Source organism: Grampus griseus (genome assembly GCF_964374135.1).
Source record: "Grampus griseus genome assembly, chromosome: 10".
Classification (NCBI taxonomy): domain Eukaryota; kingdom Metazoa; phylum Chordata; class Mammalia; order Artiodactyla; family Delphinidae; genus Grampus; species Grampus griseus.
Window position 1 is genome coordinate 85,518,491 of NC_139004.1, and position 23,994 is coordinate 85,542,484.

A 23,994-nucleotide genomic window follows, 5' to 3' on the forward strand; every position below is an offset into this window, starting at 1 on the left:
TACGAAACAAACAGAAGGTTTAAAGAGGGTGGCACACCAGCTAGGGACCTTGGGACCCAAGGAATGACATGATGGTGAGTTCCTTGGGATTTTTTTTCTTCTTTTTTTTTTTTTTTTTTTTTTGGCCACGTATATCCCAGATTTGGAGCTGGAAAAGCTGACAACCTGGAAATGACGATGGGTACAGACAAGAAAAGCCCCAACAAAAGCCTTTCTCCCTAACCAAAGGACACGGAAAGGAGTAGCCAAGCAAGATAAAAACTTTTAGACAAGAACTACTCTACACCAACCAAACACCATGGGAAAGACTGTGACCCTACCTCTACCCAAGCCAGCAAGGCCAGGAGGGGAGCTTAGGCTTCTACCTTCACCAGGCAGAGTGGATCCAACAAACAAACAATGACACGAGCAAAACCCCCGTGATCCTACAATACCCTATATACAAAAAACTCACTTCAAATACAACATGGTTAAATGGAAAGGAGAAGGATGGAAAAAGATATACCATGTAAATATGAATCTAAAACAAAGAAGTAAGAGCGGCTCTCCTAATATCAGATAAAATAGATTTCAGAGCAAAGTTTACTAGAGACAAACGACGTTACCTAAGGATGAAAGGATCAACCCACCAGGAAGACATAATGACTCCAAATACGTGTGCACCAAACAAAAGAGCCTCAAAATACACAAAGCAGACCCTGAAAGAGCGGACAGGAGAAAGACCATCCACAATTATAGTTGAAGACTTAAACACTCCACTCTCAGCAATTGATAGAACTATGAGACAGAACATCAGCACGGGTAAAGAAGAAATGAACAACAAAATCAGTCAACAATACCTCACTGAGATAGACCGCACTTTAGCAGAATACACATTTTTTTCAAATGCTCTAGAATGTTCACTAATATAGATTACATCCTGGACATAAAACAAACCTTAACAACAACAAATAAAAGAGCAGAAAGGCAACAGGACAGAAGCAGGTTAAAAGTAAAAAGGATAGAAAGTCTATTTTTCTTTCTGCAGGTAATACACAAAAACTTTCAATTTAACAAATATTTACTGACCACCTCCCATGAACCAAGACTATATGAGAAAAACTGTTAAGAAAATAAAAGAACTTCAAGAATTCATTCGAAACCACACACCCATGTACACACGTAAACACACACATACAAGCAGACATCCTGAAGTCCCAGGCATAGCCTGTTAAGCAAAATTAGACATTACATTGATCCTTAGCTTGATTTTATGAGCATATCCTACCATGAAATAATTTTTTAAATAAAAAAATAAGAGTAGATAAAAGATATACTGTGCCACTTCTAATCAAAAGAAAACTGGAGTGGCTATATTATTATCACACTAATTAAATTTCAGAGCAAAGAATATTACCAGGTCAATTAATAATATAAAGGAGTTACTTCATCAAGAGGACACAGCAATTCTAAACATGTTGCTCCTGATGATAACAGAACTCTAAAATACATGAAGAAAAAACCGTTAGAAGTGCTAAGAGAAATATGAAAATCCATAATTATAGTCTGAGATTTCAACACCCCTCTCTCAATAACTGATAGAACAAGTAGACGGAAAATCACTAAGAGTATAAAATATTTCAACAACATTATCGACTGACTTGGCTGGACATTTATAGAACATTCTATTTAACAACCACACAATACACATTCTTTTCAAGTACACAAGGAGCATTTAAGTAAGACAGACCATATTCTGGGCCATAAAACAAATCACAATAAATTTAATAGAATTCAAGTCACATGCGTATGTTCTCTGATACAATGGAATTAAATTAAAAATTAATAACAGCAATATCCCTGGGAATCTCCAAATATATATAGGTTAATAACACACGTCTATATAACCCATGGTTCAAAAAAGCAATCAAAAGGGAAATTAGAAAGTATTTTCAAATGAATAAGTATGAAAACACATACATCAAATTTGTGGGAGGCTGCTAAAATAGTACTGAGGGAAAATTTTATAATAAGAATACTTAGAATAGTGGTCTCAAATCAATGAACTCAGCTTCATGTTAAGAAACTGGAAAGAGAAAACTGGACTCAAATTAAGTAAAAGAAAGGAAATAATAAAGATCAGAGTAGAAACCAATAAAGTGGAAAACAGAAAAACAACAGAGAAAATTAATGAAACCAAAATATAGTTCTTTGAGATTAAAAAAAATTGACAAACCTCTAGTTAGACTGTTCAGGAAAAAATTGAGAAGAAACAAACTACCAAAATCAGGAATGAGATAGATGATATCAAGCAGACTCTACAGATAGCAAGGGAATTCTAAAGAAAACAAAGGGCTGATTAATAAGTCTCTGAAAATGAATTAACACTGGAGATGGAAAAATTCCTTGAAAGACACAAACTACCAAAGTTTACTCAAGAAATAGATACTAACTTGAATAGCCATATATCTATAAAAGAAATGTAATACGTAGTTAAATACCTTCCCACAGAGGAAATTCAAGGCTCAAATGGCTTCACTCGTGAATTCTACCAAATATTTAAGGAAAAAATAATACCAACTACATAAATTCTTTTTCTACACAAACTACAAACACACACACACAAAAAAAAACTGGAAAGGAGAGAATACTTTCCAACTCATTCTATTAGGCCAGCCCCACTCTGAAGCAAAAAACAGACAAACCAGTACAAGAGGAGAAAATTAGAAACCAATAACCTTCATGAATATAGATGCAAAAATCTCAAACAAAATCTTAGCAAGTAGAATATAAGAAAACATAAAAAGGATAATACATCATGACTAACTAGAGGTTCTCACAGGAATGCACATTAGTTTAACACTTGGGAGTCAATTAATATAATTCGTCATTTAACAAAGTGAAATAGTAAATCATCTCAAAAGATGCAGAAAAAGCATTTGCCAATCCAACATTCATTCCTGATTAAAAAAAAAAAACTCTCAGGGAAGTACAGATAGAAGGGAACTTCCTCATCTACAGGTATCTACAAAAACCCACAGCTAATATCATGCTTAATGGTGAAAAACTGAATGCTTTTCCTCTAATATGGGGGAAGAGACTAATGAGGTCCATTCTCATCACTTCTATTTAACATTGTACTTATTGCCAGTGCAATAAGGCAAGAAAAAGAAATAAAAAGCATTGGAAAAGAAAAAGTAAAACTGTCCTTATTCACAGACAACACAATCATCTATGTACAAAACCTCATGGAATTTACCCCAAAAAGCTACTAGAATTAATAAGTGAGTTTAATAAAATCTCAGGATACAAGATCAATACAAAACTCAATAATATGTTTATATACTAGGATTGAAGAATGAGAAATGGAAGTTTTAAAAAATACCATTTATAATAGTATCAAAAATATGAAATACTTATGGATAAATGTGATGAAAGATGTGTAAAAACTGTACACTGATAACTACAAAATATTGCTGAAAGAAATTAAAGACCTAAATAAATGGAGAAATATACCTTGATCACGTATAGGAAGATGGAGTATTGTTAAGATTTCAATTCTCCCCAAATTGATCTATACACAATCCCAATTAAAATCCCAACAGGCTTTTTTGTAGAATTTGACAAACTGATTCTAAGATCTATATATAAATGCTAATAACTCAGAATAGCCAAAACATTCTGAAAAAGAAGAACAAATTTGGAGAAATAACACTCCCTGATTTTAAAAGCTTATTGAAAAGCCACAAAAATCAATACAGTGTAGTATTGCCCTCAAGATAGATGTAGATAAACTGAACAGAATAGCGAGTCCAGAAACAAACACACATATATATGAACAATAGATTTTTGACAAAAATGCAAAGGCAATTGTGTGAACAATAGTAGTTTTTCAAGAGAGGGATGGAACAATTGGCTATCCATATGCAAAAAAAAAAGAACTTCAATCCATACCTCCCATACCTCATACCGTTTATAAGACTTAGCTTAATATGAAACATAAAATTTTAAGAAAATAAAACCTCTAGAAGAAAATCTTTGTGACCCTGACTTCGGCAAAGATGTCTTAGATATGACAGCAAAATCAGATTCATAAAATAATTCGAAATGATAAACTGGACTTGGTGAAAATCAAAATCTTGTGCTTGTCAAAAGACACTATTAAAAGAATAAAAAGAGAAGCCACAGACCAAGAGAAAATATTTGTGAATCATATATCTGAAAAAGAACTTGACTCCAGAATATATTCTTAAAACTTTCAAAACTCAATAATAAAAATATATACAAATGGTATCATGAAAAAAGGGCAAAAAATTGAACAGATTTATCGGCAAAGAAGATACAGAGATGGCAGATAAGCACATGAGAAGATGCTCAACATCATTAGCCATTATTTCCAACCTAGGAGAACTCTATTCCCAGCCAAACTATCAATCAAGTATGAAGGTAAAAAAAGTGCGGTTTCAGATATGTAAAATCTTACTGAGATATATACACCACATAAAAATAAATGAAAAAAGGGCTTCCCTGGTGGTGCAGTGGTTGAGAATCTGCCTGCCAATGCGGGGGACACGGGTTCAAGCCCTGGTCTGGGAGGATCCCACATGCCACGGAGCAGCTGGGCCCGTGAGCCACAGCTACTGAGCCTGTGCGTCTGGAGCCTGTGCTCCGCAACAAGAGAGGCCACGACAGTGAGAGGCCCGCGCGCCGCGATGAAGAGTGGCCCCCGCTCGCCGCAACTGGAGAAAGCCCTCGCACAGCAACAAAGACGCAACACAGCCAAAAAATAAATAAATTTATAAATAAAGAAATGAAAAAAGAAAGAAAGAGAAGGAAAGAAGAAGAAAAAGATGTGGGCTACAGGAAACAGGAGCTCTGACATAGGAAGGTAGTGAAGAGACAAACATGACGTTGAAGGGAAGTGCCAGGGCAACAGTCGTGCAGACGGCTGTTCAGATCAGATTGAAGAGAATGAAGGTTCCAGGAGAGATGTCTCCAAGGACAAAAATACAACCACCTGATTGGATGATGAGTTTGGCTGTAGTGAGTGAAACTATATGGTTCTGTCAAAAAGTTTGAGTGGGGGTTTCCCTGGTGGCGCAGTGGTTGAGAGTCCGCCTGCCGATGCAGGGGACACGGGTTCGTGCCCCGGTCCGGTAAGATCCCACATGCCGCGGAGCGGCTGCGCCCGTGAGCCATGGCCGCTCAGCCTGCGCATCCGGAGCCTGTTGCTCTGCAACAGGAGAGGCCACAACAATGAGAGGCCCGCCTACCGCAAAAAAAAAAAAAATTGAGTGGGTTACAGGCACACATTACTTTACAGGGAGGAAAAACCACAATCATTAGCTCTAAGGAAAACAAAAAAGGTGTACAATTCACAAAATGTAGTTATCATGTATGATTCAGCTGTGAACTACACTACACAGGATGGAATTTTACAATTCCACAGCTCACTGATGCCAAGTTGACTCTAACTAACTTGTATTCATTAGAGTTCTATGCCTGTTAGGAGAGTGGCAGAAGGGTGGCAGCAGGGGGTGGGGTGGCTCTGAGAAATGCAGCTGTTAACTCATAATGTCTGTGACACTGAAATCAGACCTTCCTAAAATCACACGGAAGTCTAAGGAGAAATGTGCCAAATTTTTATGTGGCTTGTTTCACCATCAAGATCGGTCTGCCTTGTCTCCGAGGTAAGCCCCTTTTATTTTTGCAGATACTCTCCCTAACAGTGGTAAGAATTCTGGCCAGTGAAAGATTCTATACTTCATCTAAATCAAAACCCAGTGCAAAGCTTGGGGCGGGCGGAGGAAGAATTTATGTGTGTGGATGCGAATGTGTATAGAGGGTGGGTATTTTAAAGAGTTAAACATTCATTTTTCATTACAAGAAAGTTATTGGATAACTGGTAAAACAGAAAATCAAGGAAGAGTAGGTACATCCCTAAAGGTGTGTCTTATGGGCCTCAGTACCATAGCTTAGACCATTAGATAAGGATGTACTCCAAAAATCTGTATCTTAAAAATTATAGTCTCTATAATTCTCTAGAATAGAAAATAACAACAATCAATGCACGATTTGATTTTTGAGTAAATAAGAGAGGAGGGGGAGGAGAGGATTATAGAAGTAGTAGCTCTGATATCTACTAATTATATCATGATTCCACACACAGGAAGAGGACGTTTAAGCAACAGGTTTGATCCTATCATCTTTGGCACTCACAGTAGCACCCTTGTCCTGATAGTTGCATTCCACCTTTCGAAAGCAAAATTTAGGATCACAACATGATTTAACCCTAGAGGGAGTTGAAGCGGCTATTAAACATCATATAATAGAAAAGAGAGGGGCCACATCAAAGGCTTTTTTCTCACTTGCAGCCATGGCTATAACTCTTTGAAAAAAATATACTACCAAAATATCAAAAATGAGATTTTAAGTGGTGACAAGTGTATATTTTTGTTTCTTCTAAATGTTAGAAGTGTTCATTTTCAAACAATTAAAATACCGCCTATAGCATAATGGTTTTTCTCAATTCTGTACCAAGTAATACAACCTTCAGTTTAGTATTTATTTATAAGATGTTGATAGGTTTTTTTTCCCCTCAATTATGTATTAGTCAACGCAGCCCTGTACGTGTACTTATTAAGAATTCAGGCTTTCAGGCCAGGTAGACCAGACTTTAACCTTGCTTTACCACTATAGACTATGTAATTAACTGCTGTAATTAACATAAGACTCAAGGTTCCTCATCTGTAAAATGGGGGTACAGGGTTTTGTAGAAGTAAACTAGACCGTGTATGCAAAACACCTTGGCGCACTAATGGATCTAAAAAAAAAAAAACATCTTTCCCAATGGGCAGACACTGTACTGTAAAGCTAGTGACTGAATAAGAGTTTCTTAATCCCTCCTCCCAAGTTCATTTCGGCATCAAAGCATGTAAATACGGAAGCAAACCAAAGACACAACCCTTGTACACATAACCTTATGGCAAGACATACTGATTTCTGTGACCAACCCCAGGGAAGGGCCCGAGAGTTCACACCTTAAAGGCTTACATTCACTCAGGAAGCAATGAGGAGTCCATGTCACATTCTAGGCCGGCAGCACTCTTTTGATAAGGATACTTCCTAAGGTTAAAGAGGTGACCTGACTTTAATATGAAATATGGGGTTTTTTTCACAATTATGTTACTTGCTTAGGACATCCAGAGTTGTGCAACTATCACTACCTAATTTTAGAACAACTTCATCACCCCCAAAACAAATGCTCCAATACTCATTTGCAGTCACTCTTCAATCCCCTCTACCTCAAGTCCCTGGCAACTACCAATGTGCTTTCTGTCTCCACAGATGTGCCAACTCTGGCCATTTTATAGAAATGCAAGTGTACAATACATGGTCTTTTGCATTTGACTTCTTTCACTTAGCATGTTTTCAAGGTTCGTCCATGTTGCAGCATATGTCAGTACTTCATTCCCTTTTATGAGTGTGTAATATTCTACTACGTGGAGAATTCACATTTTGTTTATCCACTCATCCACTGACAATTGGATTACTCCCCCCTTGGCTAGTATGAGAAATGCTGCTATAAACACCTGTGTCTAAATTTTATGTGGACATGTTTTTATTTCTCTTGGGTATATACCTAGGAGTGGTATACACTGCTGGGTCATAGGTAACTCTATGTTTAACTTATGACAAATTTCCTAACTATTTTCCAAAACAGCTGCATCGTTTTATATTTATACACCAGCATTGTATGAGGTTCTAATTTCTCCACATCATCGTCAACACTTGCTATTTTTTTGATAACAGCCATCCCACTAGGTGTGAAGTGGTATCTCACTATGGCTTTGATTTGCATCTTTTTAATGATTAACGATGGTAAGCATCTTCCCATGTATTTATTGGCCATTTGTATATCTTTTTGAAGAAATGCCTATTCAAATCCTTTGCCCAATTTTAAACTGGACTGTTTGGCTTTTTACTGTTGATTCATAGGCATTCTTTATATATTCTAGACACAATTCCCTCATCAGACATATAACTTGAAAATACCTTCTCGCATTCTGTAGGTTGTCTTTTCACTTTCTTGAAGGTGTTCTTTGAAGTGCAAACTTTAAAAATTTAATAAAATCCAATTTATCTATCTTTTCCATTTTTTGCTCATCCTTTTGGTGTCATATCTAAGAAACTATTGCCTAATCTAAAGTTATGAAAATTCACTCCTATGTTTTCTTCTAAGTTTTACAGTTTTAGCCCTTACATTTATGTCTAGGATACACTTTGAGTTAATTTTTGTACATTGTATTTGTGAGGTAAGGGTCCAACTTCATTTTTTTGCACATGGAGAAAACTGTTAAAAGAGTTTTCACTAAAATGAATGAATGACATAAAATGAATGAATGACATATTCAGTCATTCATTCAACAAACATATACAGCAAGGACAATATTTTGAGATATGACCTGATCATTTTTCTTCCTGTTTTTCCCTTTCCTTCCCCACACTGAAGCAGATAGCAGGGTCCAGGCTTCCTCGCCAAGGAGAGGTTTACGGAAGGTAGCTTCCTGACTTTTGTTCTCCCAAACACCTACATTCTGGGACCACCGATTCCCAGGAGAACTGACCAATTACACTATCCAGAAGAACAGAAAGAACAGTATTCCCCAATGCTGGAGTAGACAGGGAGTCCCCAGAGACGAAGGCAGAAGGGAGGAGCGAGAGGGTACTGAGACAGGGGATCTGCACTGGGTTTCCCAGACATACAGCTGAGAGACACCTAATACGATATATATTCTCAGCCCCTATTCTCACACCCCAAGTCTGGCATGAGACAGCTAAGAATCACCAAACCACAATGGCTTATAAGGACAGAAAAAACATGGCTACAACTGACCAAACATTACTGACCTCCCATACACACACATACACTACCCTGAATGACTGTGTGCCGGGCCATCTGGGCACTAGCCTGGAATTACGGCACATCCCAAAGAAGCAAAGTTCCATGATGAAACCCCAGAAGCACCAAGTTTACATGTTTTTCTTCACCATCAATGCAAAATGGCAACTCAGTCAGAAATTAAGTTTCTACGAAGCAGTTATATTTCTGGCACTCTTGATTTTATAGACTGACATTCACACCTGCCACACAAATATTGAGACATATACACATATATGTGTGTGTGTGTGTGTGTGTCCCCGTGTGTGTGTCTGTGTGTGTGTATGGCATCCTCCTAGGCTAGGTTGAGAATATAAAAGTCAATCAAGCCATGGTTAGCCAAGGCATTTATAGTCTAGTAAGAGCAAAAAATGTATTTACCATTTATTACACACCACCTGGGCGCACACCTTGCGTTACACTCTTTTTTTGTAAATGGATCGAATTTAATGGAATCTTCCTCGCAAAAGGCCTTTGAGGCTCAGAATTTCAGAGGAGGTAAAGGACTTGGCTAAGGATACATGTTAGTAATTGATGGGACTCGGATATGAACTGAGATATATTTAACTTCAAGTCCATTTGCAGTCCTGAAGTTACGACTCCCTCCCATGGAGAGGCCAATCTAAGTAATATCCTTTGATAACTCAGCATCCATTGGACATAAATTTTGTTTTCTAAGAGTTGGGATGAGACTAAGTCAAACCAACCCCCTCTAACTTGATGCTCAACATGCCCATTGGCAGATGACTAGCCAGAAGCCTGAGGCTGGACAGGAGACATCAGCCAAACTGTCTCCCGTGATGATGGGGACCATGGCCTTGATTGAATCTGTCAAGGTCTGTCAACCAGTCTTCCAAACAGCAGACTTCCATTACCATTTACATCACCTACATGTGCAGCAAAGAAGTAACAGAACTAATTTGGGGTGGAAACCCCAACTTTTCTATCTATGTGCAAAAGGAAGCAATTTTTCTTAGAGGGAAGAATCCCACCGAGCTGTTATGCTTTGAGATGCTAGCACTCAAATTGGTGCCTAAGAAACTATTTTAAATTCTTCAGTGAAGCTCCCTAGAAAAAATAAAGGGAAAATAAGTTGATTCTGGCAATGAAATGTTAATAGTTTTTCCTTAAGTATTAATCTTCTGAACAAATGGTGACAATGAAAGAAGCAGGCATATAACTGCTGTGAGAGCCGTGATTTATATATTTTCTATTGCTGCTTCTGCTATTTGATCCTGAGAAGATGACTAAACCAAATCCCAAAGAGAAGCGTACTGAGTCATGGAGAGAAGTAGAAACCTTAGAGAAACCTAAATCATAAGGAACTAATGTCTCTCCTTATGGGTCTTTTTATGCAGAATAAATCTCTCCCCATTCGGGATTGTATAACCATTTACCTTTCATTTTCTCATATACAAAGTGAACCTCAGAGGTGAGGACCCTCTGAAATCATTTGGTCCAATTTCTCCTTTTGTAAACGGGAATATTTGAGATTCCAAGAGGTTAAGCGAAATGTCAAGTGATCATTAGAACAAATAATATGAAGATTTCATCTAACTGGTAACGGTACTGACCTAGGAGTGAGAAGACCTAGATTCTACTGCCCACTCAGCCATGTATGAGTTCACAGAATGAAAGCACTGGATGAGATGCTTTTGAAAATCTCTCCCCTCTTTGAAGCGGCTTTAATTCTGTGAACATCAGTAGTGTTTGGTTCTTTGTTTTTACAAAGGTAGCACCTTTTTTTGCAGTTATGGTGAAGGCGCAATACGTATGGTGGTTGTGAGCGTGGGCTCTAGAGTCAGACTTTCTGCCTTGCAATCCCAGCTCTCACACTTACTTTTGGTGAAAGCCTGAACAAATTAACCTCTCTGCCTCATCTGCAAAATGGAAATTATAACAGTACCCACCCCATAAGGCCCTTAGAATGATGAAACGAGATAACACATGTCAAGTATTCAGCACACCGCCTGGCACATAGCAAGTGCTCAGCGAACACAGGCTGCCCTTAACAGTGTCATAAAGGAACCAGAGTTGGTATCTCTGTGTGAGTTAAAAGAAGGCATCCCTTCCTCTGGGCAGAAGCAGCCCAAGTGCTAAGGTCCACATCAAGGCTGGAACTCACTGTCTGTGGCTATGTGCCTGGCTCTAAAATATCAAAGTAAGAAATCACTCCCCAATATCCTTTGCTGATAGTGGTACCCAATGAATATGTGTCTGTTATCATGTAGGCCTTCTAGAAAACTCTTCAGAGGAGGCCCACTTAGATGGCAAGGACGCTTTTGCTCTTCTTTTCTTTTCCTTCTTTCTGCCTGGAATGCCGAGGAAATGGCTGGGGTGTCAGCAGCCTACTGATCACGAGGAAAGGGCTAAAAGATTTTCAGAGACTCAGACTTACAGCCAATAATTCCACGCCATTAACCTCCAGACTTCTTGTTTTATGAAGAAAAGAAACTCATGTACATTTTTGAGCTACCATTATCAAAATGCAATTCCTGACCAAAACACTCTCCAAAATCTAGTTCTCTTTTCTGTCAACAAATATCTGTAGACTTGCCTGGTCAGCCACTTGTCCCTGGCCACTTAGGGGTCCTAAGTCAGGCCCTCATTGGCCATCACTTAGATTTTTACAAAATGTCCAAATACCCTCAAGGTCCTTGCTAGTCCAAGTGTGGTCTGTAGACCAGAGGCATTAGTGTCACCTAAGAAATTACTAGAAAGGCATCATCTCCAGCCCCATCCAGACCTACTGAATCAGGATCCCCAGTGATTTCTGGGCACGTTAAAGGCTAAGGCTCTGGACTAGCCTTCCAGACTCTGCTCTGTCATTCCTCTTAAACACTACTGTCAAAATAATCTTCCTGACGCACATCAGTCGTTTTCTAATCACAGCACTTTCCTCAAAAACCTCCAAGGGCTCCTGACTGCCTATAGACTAAAGTTTAGACTCCTCAGTCTGACAAGGCTTTCTGTGATCTTGTGTCATCCTAAAAATGCCCATCACAGTGCCTGCCATGCCAATAAATAATATTCTGCATAAAACAAAGCAAAACATGAGTGTACCTGAGAAAGAACATATTTTTAAATTCTGGCTTCTCCATCCTAGGCATGGGGATACAGGGTTAGGAAAAACCAGACACAGTCGCTTGCCTTCCTGGAGCTTAGAGATCAGCTGAACCGACAGGATCTTCAAAAGCAATAAAAATACATAATACCAAATATTAAGTGCTAAGAAGGAAATGAATGGGCAATGGTACAGAGTAAGCTAAACTGGTCAGAAGAGTGGCCCAGAGGATGGGGAGCCCGTTGAGGGGCTGGTCCAGGCAGAGGGAACGGCCTACGCAAAGCCTGGAGAGAATCTGGTGCAGCTGAGGATCAGAACAGGGGCTGCCCTTTCGGGCTTCCCAGAAGACTGACACCCTGGGAGGAAGGTGGCATGGGATTCACCTTCCAAATCAAGGGAAAATGCTGAATTTCTTTTCCCTGACGTATGCCTTCACTGGGACCACGAATGGGGCAGAGAGCAGGGTATGCTTCAGGGTCGCTGGTGAGTCCAGCCGTGGAAATCAGACCGAGTGAAATTTGAATCTCAGCTCTACCACTTACCGGCTCTCAACTCCCTTGACCTCCAAGCCTCTGCTTCCTCAGATATAAAGCGGGTTTAAGCATAGAACCAACTTTGTATTTCTGTGACCGCTGAGGGCGTAAAGCTCCCCAGAACACTGCCGCCCACATCCGTGCTGACCTGAATACTAGAGGTTACAAGGCTGTGATCACGACGATGACTGTGAATTACTATGAGCTTGCGGGCAGAGGGCTCATCCCAGATCCTCCGGTCCCACACCCCGCCCCCACGCCCCGAGGCCTCCCGACTCTGCCATCCCAGGCAACCTCCCCCCCGCGCACGGCCACCTCAGTGACCCCAGGGCGGGCGCCGGGCACCGCCGCCGGACCCCCGTTACCTGGGGCCAAACGCGACCTGCCGCCACCTCGCGTCCTGGGCCCTGCCTCCCTCCCGGCCGCCTCCCGGCCCCGCAGCTGCTGCGGCGGCGCCCCCAGCCCAGCCCGGCCCGGGCGGCGCGGGAAGCCTCGGCGGGGCTGGCGGCGGCGGCCACGCGGCGCGCTCCGGCGGAGGGGAGGGGGCTCCGCGGCAGCGGCGGCGGCAGCGGCAGCGGCGGCGGCTGGCCCGGCGGGGGGCAGAGCCCAGAGGCGCAGCGGCGGCGGCGGCGGCGGCGGCGGAGGAAGAGGAGGAGGAGGAGGATGCAGGGGCTGCGGGCGGTGGCGCGGCCCGGTCCGCAGTGAAGCCCGCGGCGCCCGAGGCGCAGGGAGTGGCCGTCGCCTCCTGCGCGCACCATTCCTGAGATGGCGGCGACGCGGCGGCAGCTCGGGGAGCCGAGGAGGGGTTACCCAGGCGCGGGCTGAGCCCCGCCGGCCCGGGAGCTCGCCAGAGACCCGCGCGCTTGGTTGAGTTCCGGCCGGCCGGCAGGCCTGCGGAGCGGCGAGGCCGGGGTCGGCCCCGGAGCGGAGCGCGGCGCCCGGCCCGGGGAGGCCGCGATGGCGAACGCGAGCGAGCCGGGCGGCGGCGGCGGCGGCGGCGAGGCGGCCGCCCTGGGCCTCAAGCTGGCCACGCTCAGCCTGCTGCTGTGCGTTAGCCTCGCGGGCAACGTGCTGTTCGCGCTGCTGATCGTGCGGGAGCGCAGCCTGCACCGCGCCCCGTACTACCTGCTGCTCGACCTGTGCCTGGCCGACGGGCTGCGCGCGCTCGCCTGCCTCCCGGCCGTCATGCTGGCGGCGCGGCGGGCAGCGGCCGCCGCGGGGGCGCCGCCGGGTGCGCTGGGCTGCAAGCTGCTCGCCTTCCTGGCCGCGCTCTTCTGCTTCCACGCCGCCTTCCTGCTGCTCGGCGTGGGCGTCACCCGCTACCTGGCCATAGCGCACCACCGCTTCTACGCCGAGCGCCTGGCCGGCTGGCCGTGCGCCGCCATGCTGGTGTGCGCCGCCTGGGCGCTGGCGCTGGCCGCGGCCTTCCCGCCCGTGCTGGACGGCGGCGGCGGCGGCGACGAGGAGGACGCGCCGTGCGCCCTGGAGCAGCGGCCCGACGGCGCCCCCGGCGCGCTGGGCTTCCTGCTGCTGCTGGCCGTGGTGGTGGGCGCCACGCACCTCGTCTACCTCCGCCTGCTCTTCTTCATCCACGATCGCCGCAAGATGCGGCCCGCGCGCCTCGTGCCCGCCGTCAGCCACGACTGGACCTTCCACGGCCCCGGTGCCACCGGCCAGGCGGCCGCCAACTGGACGGCGGGCTTCGGCCGCGGGCCCACGCCGCCCGCGCTCGTGGGCATCCGGCCGGCCGGGCCCGGCCGTGGCGCGCGCCGCCTCCTCGTGCTCGAGGAGTTCAAGACAGAGAAGAGGCTGTGCAAGATGTTCTATGCCATCACGCTGCTCTTCCTGTTCCTCTGGGGGCCCTACGTCGTGGCCAGTTACATGCGGATCTTGGTGCGGCCCGGCGCTGTCCCCCAGGCCTACCTGACGGCCTCCGTGTGGCTGACCTTCGCGCAGGCCGGCATCAACCCCGTCGTGTGCTTCCTGTTCAACAGAGAGCTCAGGGACTGCTTCCGAGCCCAGTTCCCCTGTTGCCAGAGCCCCCAGGCCACCCAGGCCACCCTCCCCTGCGACTTGAAAGGCATCGGTTTATAAGTGGCTCTCCCTTCACCTGCACCGCAACCCGGCTTCTCCCTTTGGCTTGGACAGTGACGTCTTTTCTCCCCCTTCTGCCCCCTTTTTAATTTTCTGAGCTGCCTTCAAAACGGCTCTCGAAGTGCATCATCACTAGGATTGTACAGACTCCTTTTGGGGGGAGGGTTTCGAAGTCCCAGCCCCACCCCAGCTCCTTGCGATTGTTCTCCTAAATATATTTTCATCCTGACAGCAGGCCCTGGAGTCTTTGTACTGGCACTGATGTCTTTTATTCCATGAGTTACTCTTTTTTTTTTTTTTCAATAAAGGCTAAACTAATCTTTTTCATGCAACCTTTCCTAAAGACCATGGCCAGTTTTCTACAGAAGCTATTTTTGACAACCTCAAGTGGCATTACATTTTGCATTGAGGTAGAGGAACCCAGGGGGACTTCACAAGTTTGATTTCTTGAGGGTCTTCTGTTGGCAGCAGGAGAAAGAGGGAAAGTTGTCTCAAGTTCCCTCTGAATTGCCATCGGTGGGGTCAGTTGGACTGCTGTGGTTCTTTGAAGGCGTTGAGAATTTTGTTCAGTATTGATATTGAAGTTAAAGAGCAGAAATGGGAACGAGTAGCAAGGCAGTCATTTTTAATCAGTAACAACACAAGATTTGTTTCCTACCTTGCTTTATACTACTAGGAAATGCCCGTCAGCGACAACTGCTCTTTGTATCATACCAATCTTGAGTGGAAACATTTCTGTAAAACTGTACCTTTCAAAAGAGTAAAAAGTGTTTTGGTTAGTAATGGTGTGGAGAAAATACAGTATTGCATGTTTTTGTATGTACTGATTGTGGTTCACGGATTGGGAGGGCTCAGAGACAAGCAGAGTGCTAAATCAAAACTGTTTAGGTATTTTTTGCCAATAAAAATTAAAATAATTTTAGGGGAACAGTTTGTGCTTTGAAGAGCCCAGTTTTATTCTGTCTTATGAAAGTAATTGCCACTTTGAAAATTGTTATTCTCTTGTTCATGGTATAAATGGATGGAATATAATGATACTCTTCTATGAGACAAAGCATTTCCTTAAAATGTTTGCTAGGTTAAGCTGTGCTGTTCTCCTGATGGTTATTTTAAATTAATAATGAGAACTATAATTTTAAGTACTATTTCTTTGTTAGACACGTTGTAACCTTAAGTTGAAAGACTAAATTCTGCAAGTACTGTATTTTTTCGCTTATAATGCTACATTTTTATTAACGTATCTTCCGTTTTGAGGATTTATATCTGTATTTCTCTTTGCATTATATAAATATACCAGTATTTTCATTCTGGAGTGGGTTTTTGTTCCTGTTGTTGTTTGAGACTGTGACAGGTGGTAATATGCGTCTAAGTAAGGTACTCATGTTTTTATTATCCTTTTAGTGCATGCTGTTTCGCTGACCATAATTTCTAAGACATTTGGAGGCTTGTTAACTTAAAATGCAAGATAAAAAATCTGCAGATCTTCTCTTCAAGGGAAGAAGCAGTATATGTATATACTGCTTCAAAACTTTTTTATGAACATAGAAAACATGAATGTAAGCAAAGTAACCACTTTGATAAAATAATAATTAAAGTGGGTACAGTAAATATATTGAAATTTGAGTTGCGCATAATATAAACTATTAAATATTCGGTCCAAGATGGATAAGTCATAATAAGAGGGTGTGGCCAATTTATTGCAGGAGAATGGTCAGCATTATTTTATTTTGTCCGTAAATGTCAATCAGTCTATGCAGACAGTCTCCTATTTGGAAAGTATGAGTAACTATCAGCCTGTTTCTCCCCAGATCATACGACCGGGTAGACATTAATTATCCAAGGGCCACTCATCAGAAATCTTAGCTTATCTAAAGACAAGCCAAGGAAGTAAATCTCTCCTCATCCAACATCCCCCCACCAGCCACAAGTGATCCAGGTTCAAAAAACAGAAGTCACTAAGCCTATGTGATGGTCAGAATTTGTAGCACCTGCCATGGCATAGGAACTAGGCTGTCAGGGCTAACTCCTGTATTTTGTTTTGCTTTGTTCTGACTGGATGGGAGATTTCTAATGAGAATTCAAGTGACAAGTAATGAGAAATGACGGCCAACTGTAAAGGAAAAAGAAGAACCAAGAGATGCAGAGGAACTAGCTGTCCAAAGGAATACTGTGCAGGAGCAAAACTCCCCTTGCACCTCAACAGCTACTTTCATCACTGAATTTATTAGCCTGTACTTTGATTGTTAATTATATTAATAAAGAATCATCAAGAGAAGGTTACTTGTATTTCAGAATACTCTACTTCTTGTACCAGGACAGGAACAATGTATTTGGGGAAAACTTCCATTAAAATAGCTCATTTTCTGTCATTGACAAGTTAATTTAGCATAACTCCTCCGCCACTCCTCCCCAGGTGAAATTAATGGGTTATGTCTATACTTGAAGCAAAAGAAAATAGATTGCTTGTCTATAAATCTGTGCATGTCCTGGCATGGAATGATTGGGTCAAAAATGAGCATCTTTAGGTCTTTTGACACCATATGTCAAATCGCTTTGCAGAAAGACTTATATCTAATTTTAGATTTCCACCTGACCATGTTCACTTTTTACAAATTGAAATATCTCAAAGTGGGGAGGCGAATCACAAGTCAATAACCATGATGATGAAGAATAACCTCCATACGCACCATTCAGCCTTGCCAGACCTTGTCAGTCCTGCCATATTGGTTTCTACCTTTCCTTTTTTCTTTCCTTTTCCTTTCTTCCCTTTTTCCTCTTCTTTCTTCCCTTCCTCCCTCTCTTATTCCTTCTCTCCCTCCTTTCCTCCTCTATTTTCTTCCTTCCCTCTCTCTTTCTTCCTTTCTTTCTCCCTCTTTTTGAAAGAAAGAAAATACAACACAATCATTTCTGCCAAGGCTTTGGGCTCGCCATCAGCCATCTACAGTTTCAAACGCCCTGCCCCTAAGAGGTACCAGGGTCCCAGGTCCTGGGGCTGAGTCAGGATGGATCATTGGGTTGGCAAGATTGGTTCTACCCTTCACTGTCTTTCCATGACCCATACGAGTGCAAAATTCTGGTTTGCCACAGAAGGCCTTTTATGGTCCGGCCCCTCCACCACCCTGGCCTCATCTTCCCCTTATATTTCCACCTCTCCCTCCTCTGGTTACCTTTGTATAAGCTCTCCCTGGAAAGCCCGTCCCCCTCCTCTGCCTGGGGACTCCCTCACCACCTCCTCTAGAGCAGAGGCAACATTCACAATATGTAATAACTGGGATGACACGGGCATAACTAACCTGTACAGCTGTACCCCTGGGTCTTAGCTGAATATCAGGTTTGTGCTGGACTCAGATCCAAGACTTCTGGAAGGCCTTCTTGGCCCAGTCACCCCTCTGCTGGGCTCGCACGGTGCACACCTGGGCTCCTGGCTCCCGCGCTGGTCTCACATCCTCCCACTCCCTACTCAGGCTCTGTGCTCCAGCCACTGCAAGTCACTGGCAGTGCCCTGAACAGACCATACTGGGTCACACCAACATGCCTTTTCTGCGTTGTTTCTTGCGTCCAAAGTCCTTACTTCCTCTTTTCCCAACTCAACCGCTGTTAAGCTTTCAAACATACAGGCTGAACTCTTAGACATAAAGGGTGAACTAACCTCTACAGAGAAGGGGAGATTGTCCCCATGCAGGTCCTGAAAAATTTCCAAGTCTCCAAACACAGTCATTAGATCTGAGTGCCACGGTGGGCTGAGTAGCAGGCTTACTGGCATTTCAAGTTGTCCGTGAACTGAGATGGCTGAGGTTGTAAAATGCAGTGGACTCAAAACACTGTTCTCCATTCACCTGGTAGACGGGCCACTCTGTGTGACCCTCCAAGACCACTGGACTTCAAGACCCCCTCTGTGAGGGGCAAAGGAGGTAATGGGAAACTGTCTCCACCCATCCATATTCTAGACCCATATCATTATCCTTTGCATTGTTTATTAGCTGTTTCTCGAGTAAACAAAATTAAAAGCAAACTTGATCTGAGTCCACGGGGTTCTTTAGGCTTTTTCTCCAACGTGGACAAGACTTTTGGGATCTACCTCAGCCTAAGAACAGAGCCCTCTTCCCCTCCCTTTTCCTTCCTTTTGGGATATTTTTGATGAGGCTGTAATGCTTGGAGCCACAGCAGCCATCTTGCAACCATGAGAAGAGATACTGTCAACATGGTGAAAATAGCAGACCAGAAAGATAAAAAGAGCAGACATCTGTTTTAACATTGTTGATCTACTTACCCAAACATGCAACCTCATATCTCTAGATTTTAGATTTCTGGTCTTGAAATAAAAACTGCTATTGCTTCAGGCACTGATATTCAGAAAGCCTGTTATTTGAAGCAACAATTAACTGCAACAATAGTTAAAACAATTCCATCCTCTCCACTCCCTTGACAGATATGCCTGATATGCTGGAACTGTAGTCACAAATTTTTTTAAATTAGGCTTATTTAATTCAATTCACATTTCCAGTTATCAGATCATTCAGCCGGCTGTTAACTGTCAGATTAACCTGGCTCTGGAAAAAAATAATAAAATAGATTTGACTTGATTTCTTAGATTGAAATAAATCGAGAAGATTTTTAAAAATAACTATTACAAGGCTGGTTCTATTTAATTGCACTTTATAAAAACTGTTACCATGATCAGTGTATTTTTAAGCTTTTAGTATGACAAATTTAGTTATAGATATCTGGAAAACCACCTGAATGAATCCATCTAATCCACAGGTATTTTTTTTTTAATAAGTTTAATTTTATTGTTTTACAAGAATGACTGAAGCAGCCAGGATTCTTTTTGTTTTTCTTTTCTTTTTTTTTTTTTAACATCTTTATTGGAGTATAATTGCTTTACAGTGGTGTGTTAGTTTCTGCTTTATAACAAAGTGAATCAGTTATACATATACATATGTTCCCATATCTCTTCCCTTTTGTGTCTCCCTCCCTCCCACCCTCCCTATCCCACCCCTCTAGGTGGTCACAAAGGTATTTAAGTGAATAAGAAGCCAGTTTCTGTGTTGGGAAGTGCAGGGGAACACAGAGGATAAGAAAGGTCCAGTTCTCTTGCTGATGAGTTAGCAAGGTAATTGGAGAAACCTGGCCAATGTGCCCCAAACCATAAATCAAGGCAGAACATGAGATACGCCAGAAGAGGGATCGAGGAAAAGAGCTCCGGATAATGAGGAGAACGGACCTCACAGCTGATTGCCCGGAAAGGGCCCTTAGGCAGACTCTCTCTGGTTGCCCTACTGAGGAAAGCAGGAAAAACCAGAAGACGGAACAAAAAATTGTCCAGTTTCCACCTTCCCCATCTTTCTGATTCCCACATTCTCCTCACTCTGGGGTCCATTTTCAAAATAAGTGTTTCTAAGGGAAATAAAACCACATAATTCTCTCTTCAAAGTTTTCTGTTCCAACTCTATGCGAATGCTCAAGTGCCAGTAAGGGATGTGGTCGTTTGAATGGAGAAAGTTTGTTACCTAAAATCTTTTTGCAGGGAGAGCCAGCAAGTCAGATTAGAAATGTCAGAACCGAACAGAAATCAAACAGGTAGCTCTCCAGGAGACCACTCTCCTCTCTTTCCAAAGGAAGGAGGAGTAGTAGGCTCACCCTAGAGAAAAAGGTATTTCGAGCTTTTGCTCAAGGGAAAAGGAGAAGAAAAGTCTTAGTAAGTATTCGATTCACCCTATATACTGGTTGCAGGCATTTAAGATAAATAAACAGCTTGAAATTTATATCTGAAAGCCTGAAGACTCAAAGTCACTTCAAATTACACAGAGAAAACATGCACAAATGTTTTAAGCTGCAACGTCAAGGCATAAATGCAACTGTCTTATTTCTCAGTAACATTAAGGAGACAAGTAAATTAAAGCTATTTTACCACTTAGCTTCTAGGAGGAATAATTTAGTCATTTACAAATTAAGTTTTAAGTGGCCAGCCTATTCTGGGTAGAGAAGATGTAAACTGGTAGGAAAGTGTACATTTAAAAACATCACTCGAGATATTTTTATTACCTGAGTTATGCCAGTCTGCGTAGCTTTCTGGGATGAAAATCTTGCTTTCTGCCAGGATGTGATATCTGAGAAGCACACACTGTTTTTCGGTTAGAACCTGTGTTGGAACCTGGAGGGCGCAATAAATGGTTTCACTTTCTTGAAGATACGTAGATGTGCTGTAAGTTTGAAAGGCTTTGAAAAATTATTAAAGTTGCAACGCTGACTTAATACATGCCTTATTAAAATATTCTCTAGAGATCATAAAATTTAAAATGCATGAGGGGATGAAACTTGTCCTCGCCTTTTTCATTTAACATATTTATTCCCCCCCCCCACCCCGTTATATTTTCCCCCATAGTCCCTGAGTCCTGACCAATTTGCATTGCAATGTGCTTAGCAGAAGAAAAAGAGAACATGTTAAAAAAAAAAAAAAAGGAAGAACAGATAGGAAAGAACCCCTGTCACAGGTATTCATTCCGGAGAGTGACATACTAAAGAGTTTAACCGTATAGTGTGTAATTCTTTTAACCCACAGTCACGATCCAGTTCATTTGCATATCTATCTTGAGGAATTATGGGATACCAAAGCTATTTCTAGAATTTGATTTGCATAATTGTTCTAATCCTTTATGAGTAGGGTGACATGTGGTCTGACAGAAGATTTTTTTTTAATTTGTAAGTTACTTTATAAGTTTTATAAAGATATTAGAATTCAACACCTTTAGATATATATTTAATACCTGCTTCTATTAAAAGGAACACAATTATACAAAGGCGTGATTAGTCTTCTGCTAACGGCATGTTACTTTACTTTTTGCTAGTTGGAAAAACAGCTTCGTTCACTGAAAGTCTGTCTTTTGAAGTTTATTCTTTTTTTTCTAGTACCTCTTGGTGAGATTAAAATTCATTTAAACGTCATAAGAAAATGTGCGGTTGTAATGAGCCTCAGTGACTCTGTCTCCCAAATTTCTTAATCCGTGGGTAGATGACATATTTGAGTTTGAAACAGTAGCATCAAGAAATACATTTAGGGGCTTCCCTGGTAGTGCAGTGGTTGGGAATCCGCCTGCCAAGGCAGGGGACACAGGTTTGATCCCTGGTCCGGGAAGATCCCGCATGCCGCGGAGCAATTAAGCCCGTGCGCCACAGCTACTGAGCCTGCGCTCTAGAGCCCGCGAGCCACAGTTACTGAGCCCTCATGCCACACCTACTGAGCCCGTGCGCCACAACTACTGAAGCCCACGTGCCTGGAGCCCGTGCTCCGCAACAAGAGAAGCCACTGCACCGCGCACCGCAACGAAGAGTAGCCGCCGATCTCCACAACTAGAGAAAGCCCACGCGCAGCAACAAAGACCCAACGCAGCCAAAATAAATTAAAAAAAAATACATTTACACATTTTCCTAGTGTATGGAACAGGAATGCTCTTGTGACCAAAGAATGTGAATTTAACCATTTCTGATTTGAAGATTCTTCTTCCATTTGGCTATCAGTTTCTCATTATGATATTTTTTCAGGATTGCAATAAACATGAAAACTCCATTCTGGATGTTTAAGCACTGACCACACTCCAGCCTCACACTCTCCTCTCCGTTCTTCCCCACCCCAGCAGGTAGGAATTCTCACCCAGCCCTGCCTCCTGACCATAATAAAAGCTAAAACGAACCGAACTGCCTCGCTGTTGCCACTTTGGGCTGACGTGCACCTGCTCTGTTCTCACCAGAAAATCCCACGACGTGAGTCATCAATGTTGTCACGTCTTTCCAGTGTGTGTGGCAGCATCTGTCCCAATATCCAAACCAATTTGGGGGGTTGGGGGTTGAGTCCACCTTCTGCAGGGCAACCACTCACTGTGCAAGAACACCAGAACAAACTTTTTAAGATCACAGAAAGAGGTATTAACCAAATGATGCACTTCTGAAAAAATGATGCCGTTCATATTGATTAGGGGAGAAGCGGAAGTGTTTGAACAGAGCCCTCGAATCGGAGTGGCTGAACTGCTTCTCTGGGCTGCTGGGTGACTGCTTCAGGAAGTCGTTCAGTGACCCACTGGTGGGTTAGCCCTACCTTCACTCTCTGGGTCCAAAGGAGCCAGATTCACTGCTGCATCTCCCGGCTGGAGAGGAAGGGGAGTGCAATTTACTTTTAAGGCAGTGAGGCATATCACTTCTGCCCACGCTCCATTGCTAAGTCACATCTGGCTAAGGGTTGCTGGTAAATGCAGTCTCTAGATGTCCAGATGAGTGACCCGGTACCCAGGTAAAACCTCTTGGGGGAGGGGCAAGGGGAGGGAGAGAAAGAAGGGAGAAAGGAGGGAGGAGGGGGGAGGGAGGAAAGAGAGAAAAGAGAGGGACGGGGGAGGGGCGGGGGGAGAGAGAGAATTTGAGAATGGATGAATGAATTGTGGAAGACAATTGGAGTCTACCAGCCATAATTTCCATTCTGGGATTTTCCCCCTCCCTAACCGAATCCAGGAGAATTAACAGGGAATATTTAACATCAGTTGTCCAACGGACTAACGATAGCAGACAACATTTAACTCCCCGAACCCAATCACAATACATAGTTAGCAATATTACTGTGAAAATTTCTTACTTTGAGCAGCAAATATTTTCTTTTAAAATTTTATACAAGAGTAAATATTCATTCATATATGCACATCCTGGGTCTGAAAATATTTTGCTCCTCCATTTTGAACTCCAACTTGAGATTTCAAAAATATATCTTAAGAGGAAATGTTTAGGAGGACAGGCTGATCAGTGAAAGGGCCTTGGCAACATCTAAGCAGAGAGCCATCATAAAAGAAGGATTGATGTTACTACCAACACACAAGGCTGTGCCTGTCCATCTCACAGTGGACCCTATGGAGAAGGGATGAAACTGATCTGATTCGAGACAAGACAGGAGAGGTGAAGGTTTGAGGGTGGGGCGGGAGGTGGGTAGAGGTGAAACAAGACTGGCATGGAGATAATTATTGATAAAAAGCTGCATGATGGAGATAGAGGCTTCCTCATACAATTTGGTTTAGATTTGTTGATGTTTAAAAATTTCCATAAGAAGTTACTGTTTTGCTTGTTTGCTTTGAAGAATGAACCACACACACTCATGCCAGCCTCAGTACTGTCTCTAGGGAACAGGCCTGTTCCCAGTCATGTGAGAAAACACCACTTGTGAAAACCATTAAAATGGTGCCTGACTTTATAATCTTGTGAAAAATGAAGTGAGAAAAGAGTCGGGTGAGATTTCTGATAACAGAACCAATGCTGAGTAGAGTCTGTTTATGTGTTTCACCTATCACTGGTCTGGTTTGGTAAAACAAAAGACACAGGGATATGCTGGGAAGGATGAAGGTTTTCAG

The 23,994-nt window shown here is 42.9% G+C and overlaps 1 protein-coding gene across 1 annotated transcript; it reads left to right on the forward strand.

Annotated features, from left to right (window-relative positions):
• Positions 1-13,474: 13,474 nt before the first annotated feature.
• On the forward strand, positions 13,475-16,876 carry GPR27 (G protein-coupled receptor 27; the record flags this gene model as incomplete). The annotated part of the gene is made up of 1 exon (XM_082663472.1): positions 13,475-16,876. One exon carries the CDS (start codon positions 13,475-13,477, stop codon positions 14,609-14,611), a length of 1,137 nt encoding a protein of 378 aa, XP_082519598.1. The 3' UTR covers positions 14,612-16,876.
• Between the last annotated feature and the right edge of the window lie 7,118 nt (positions 16,877-23,994).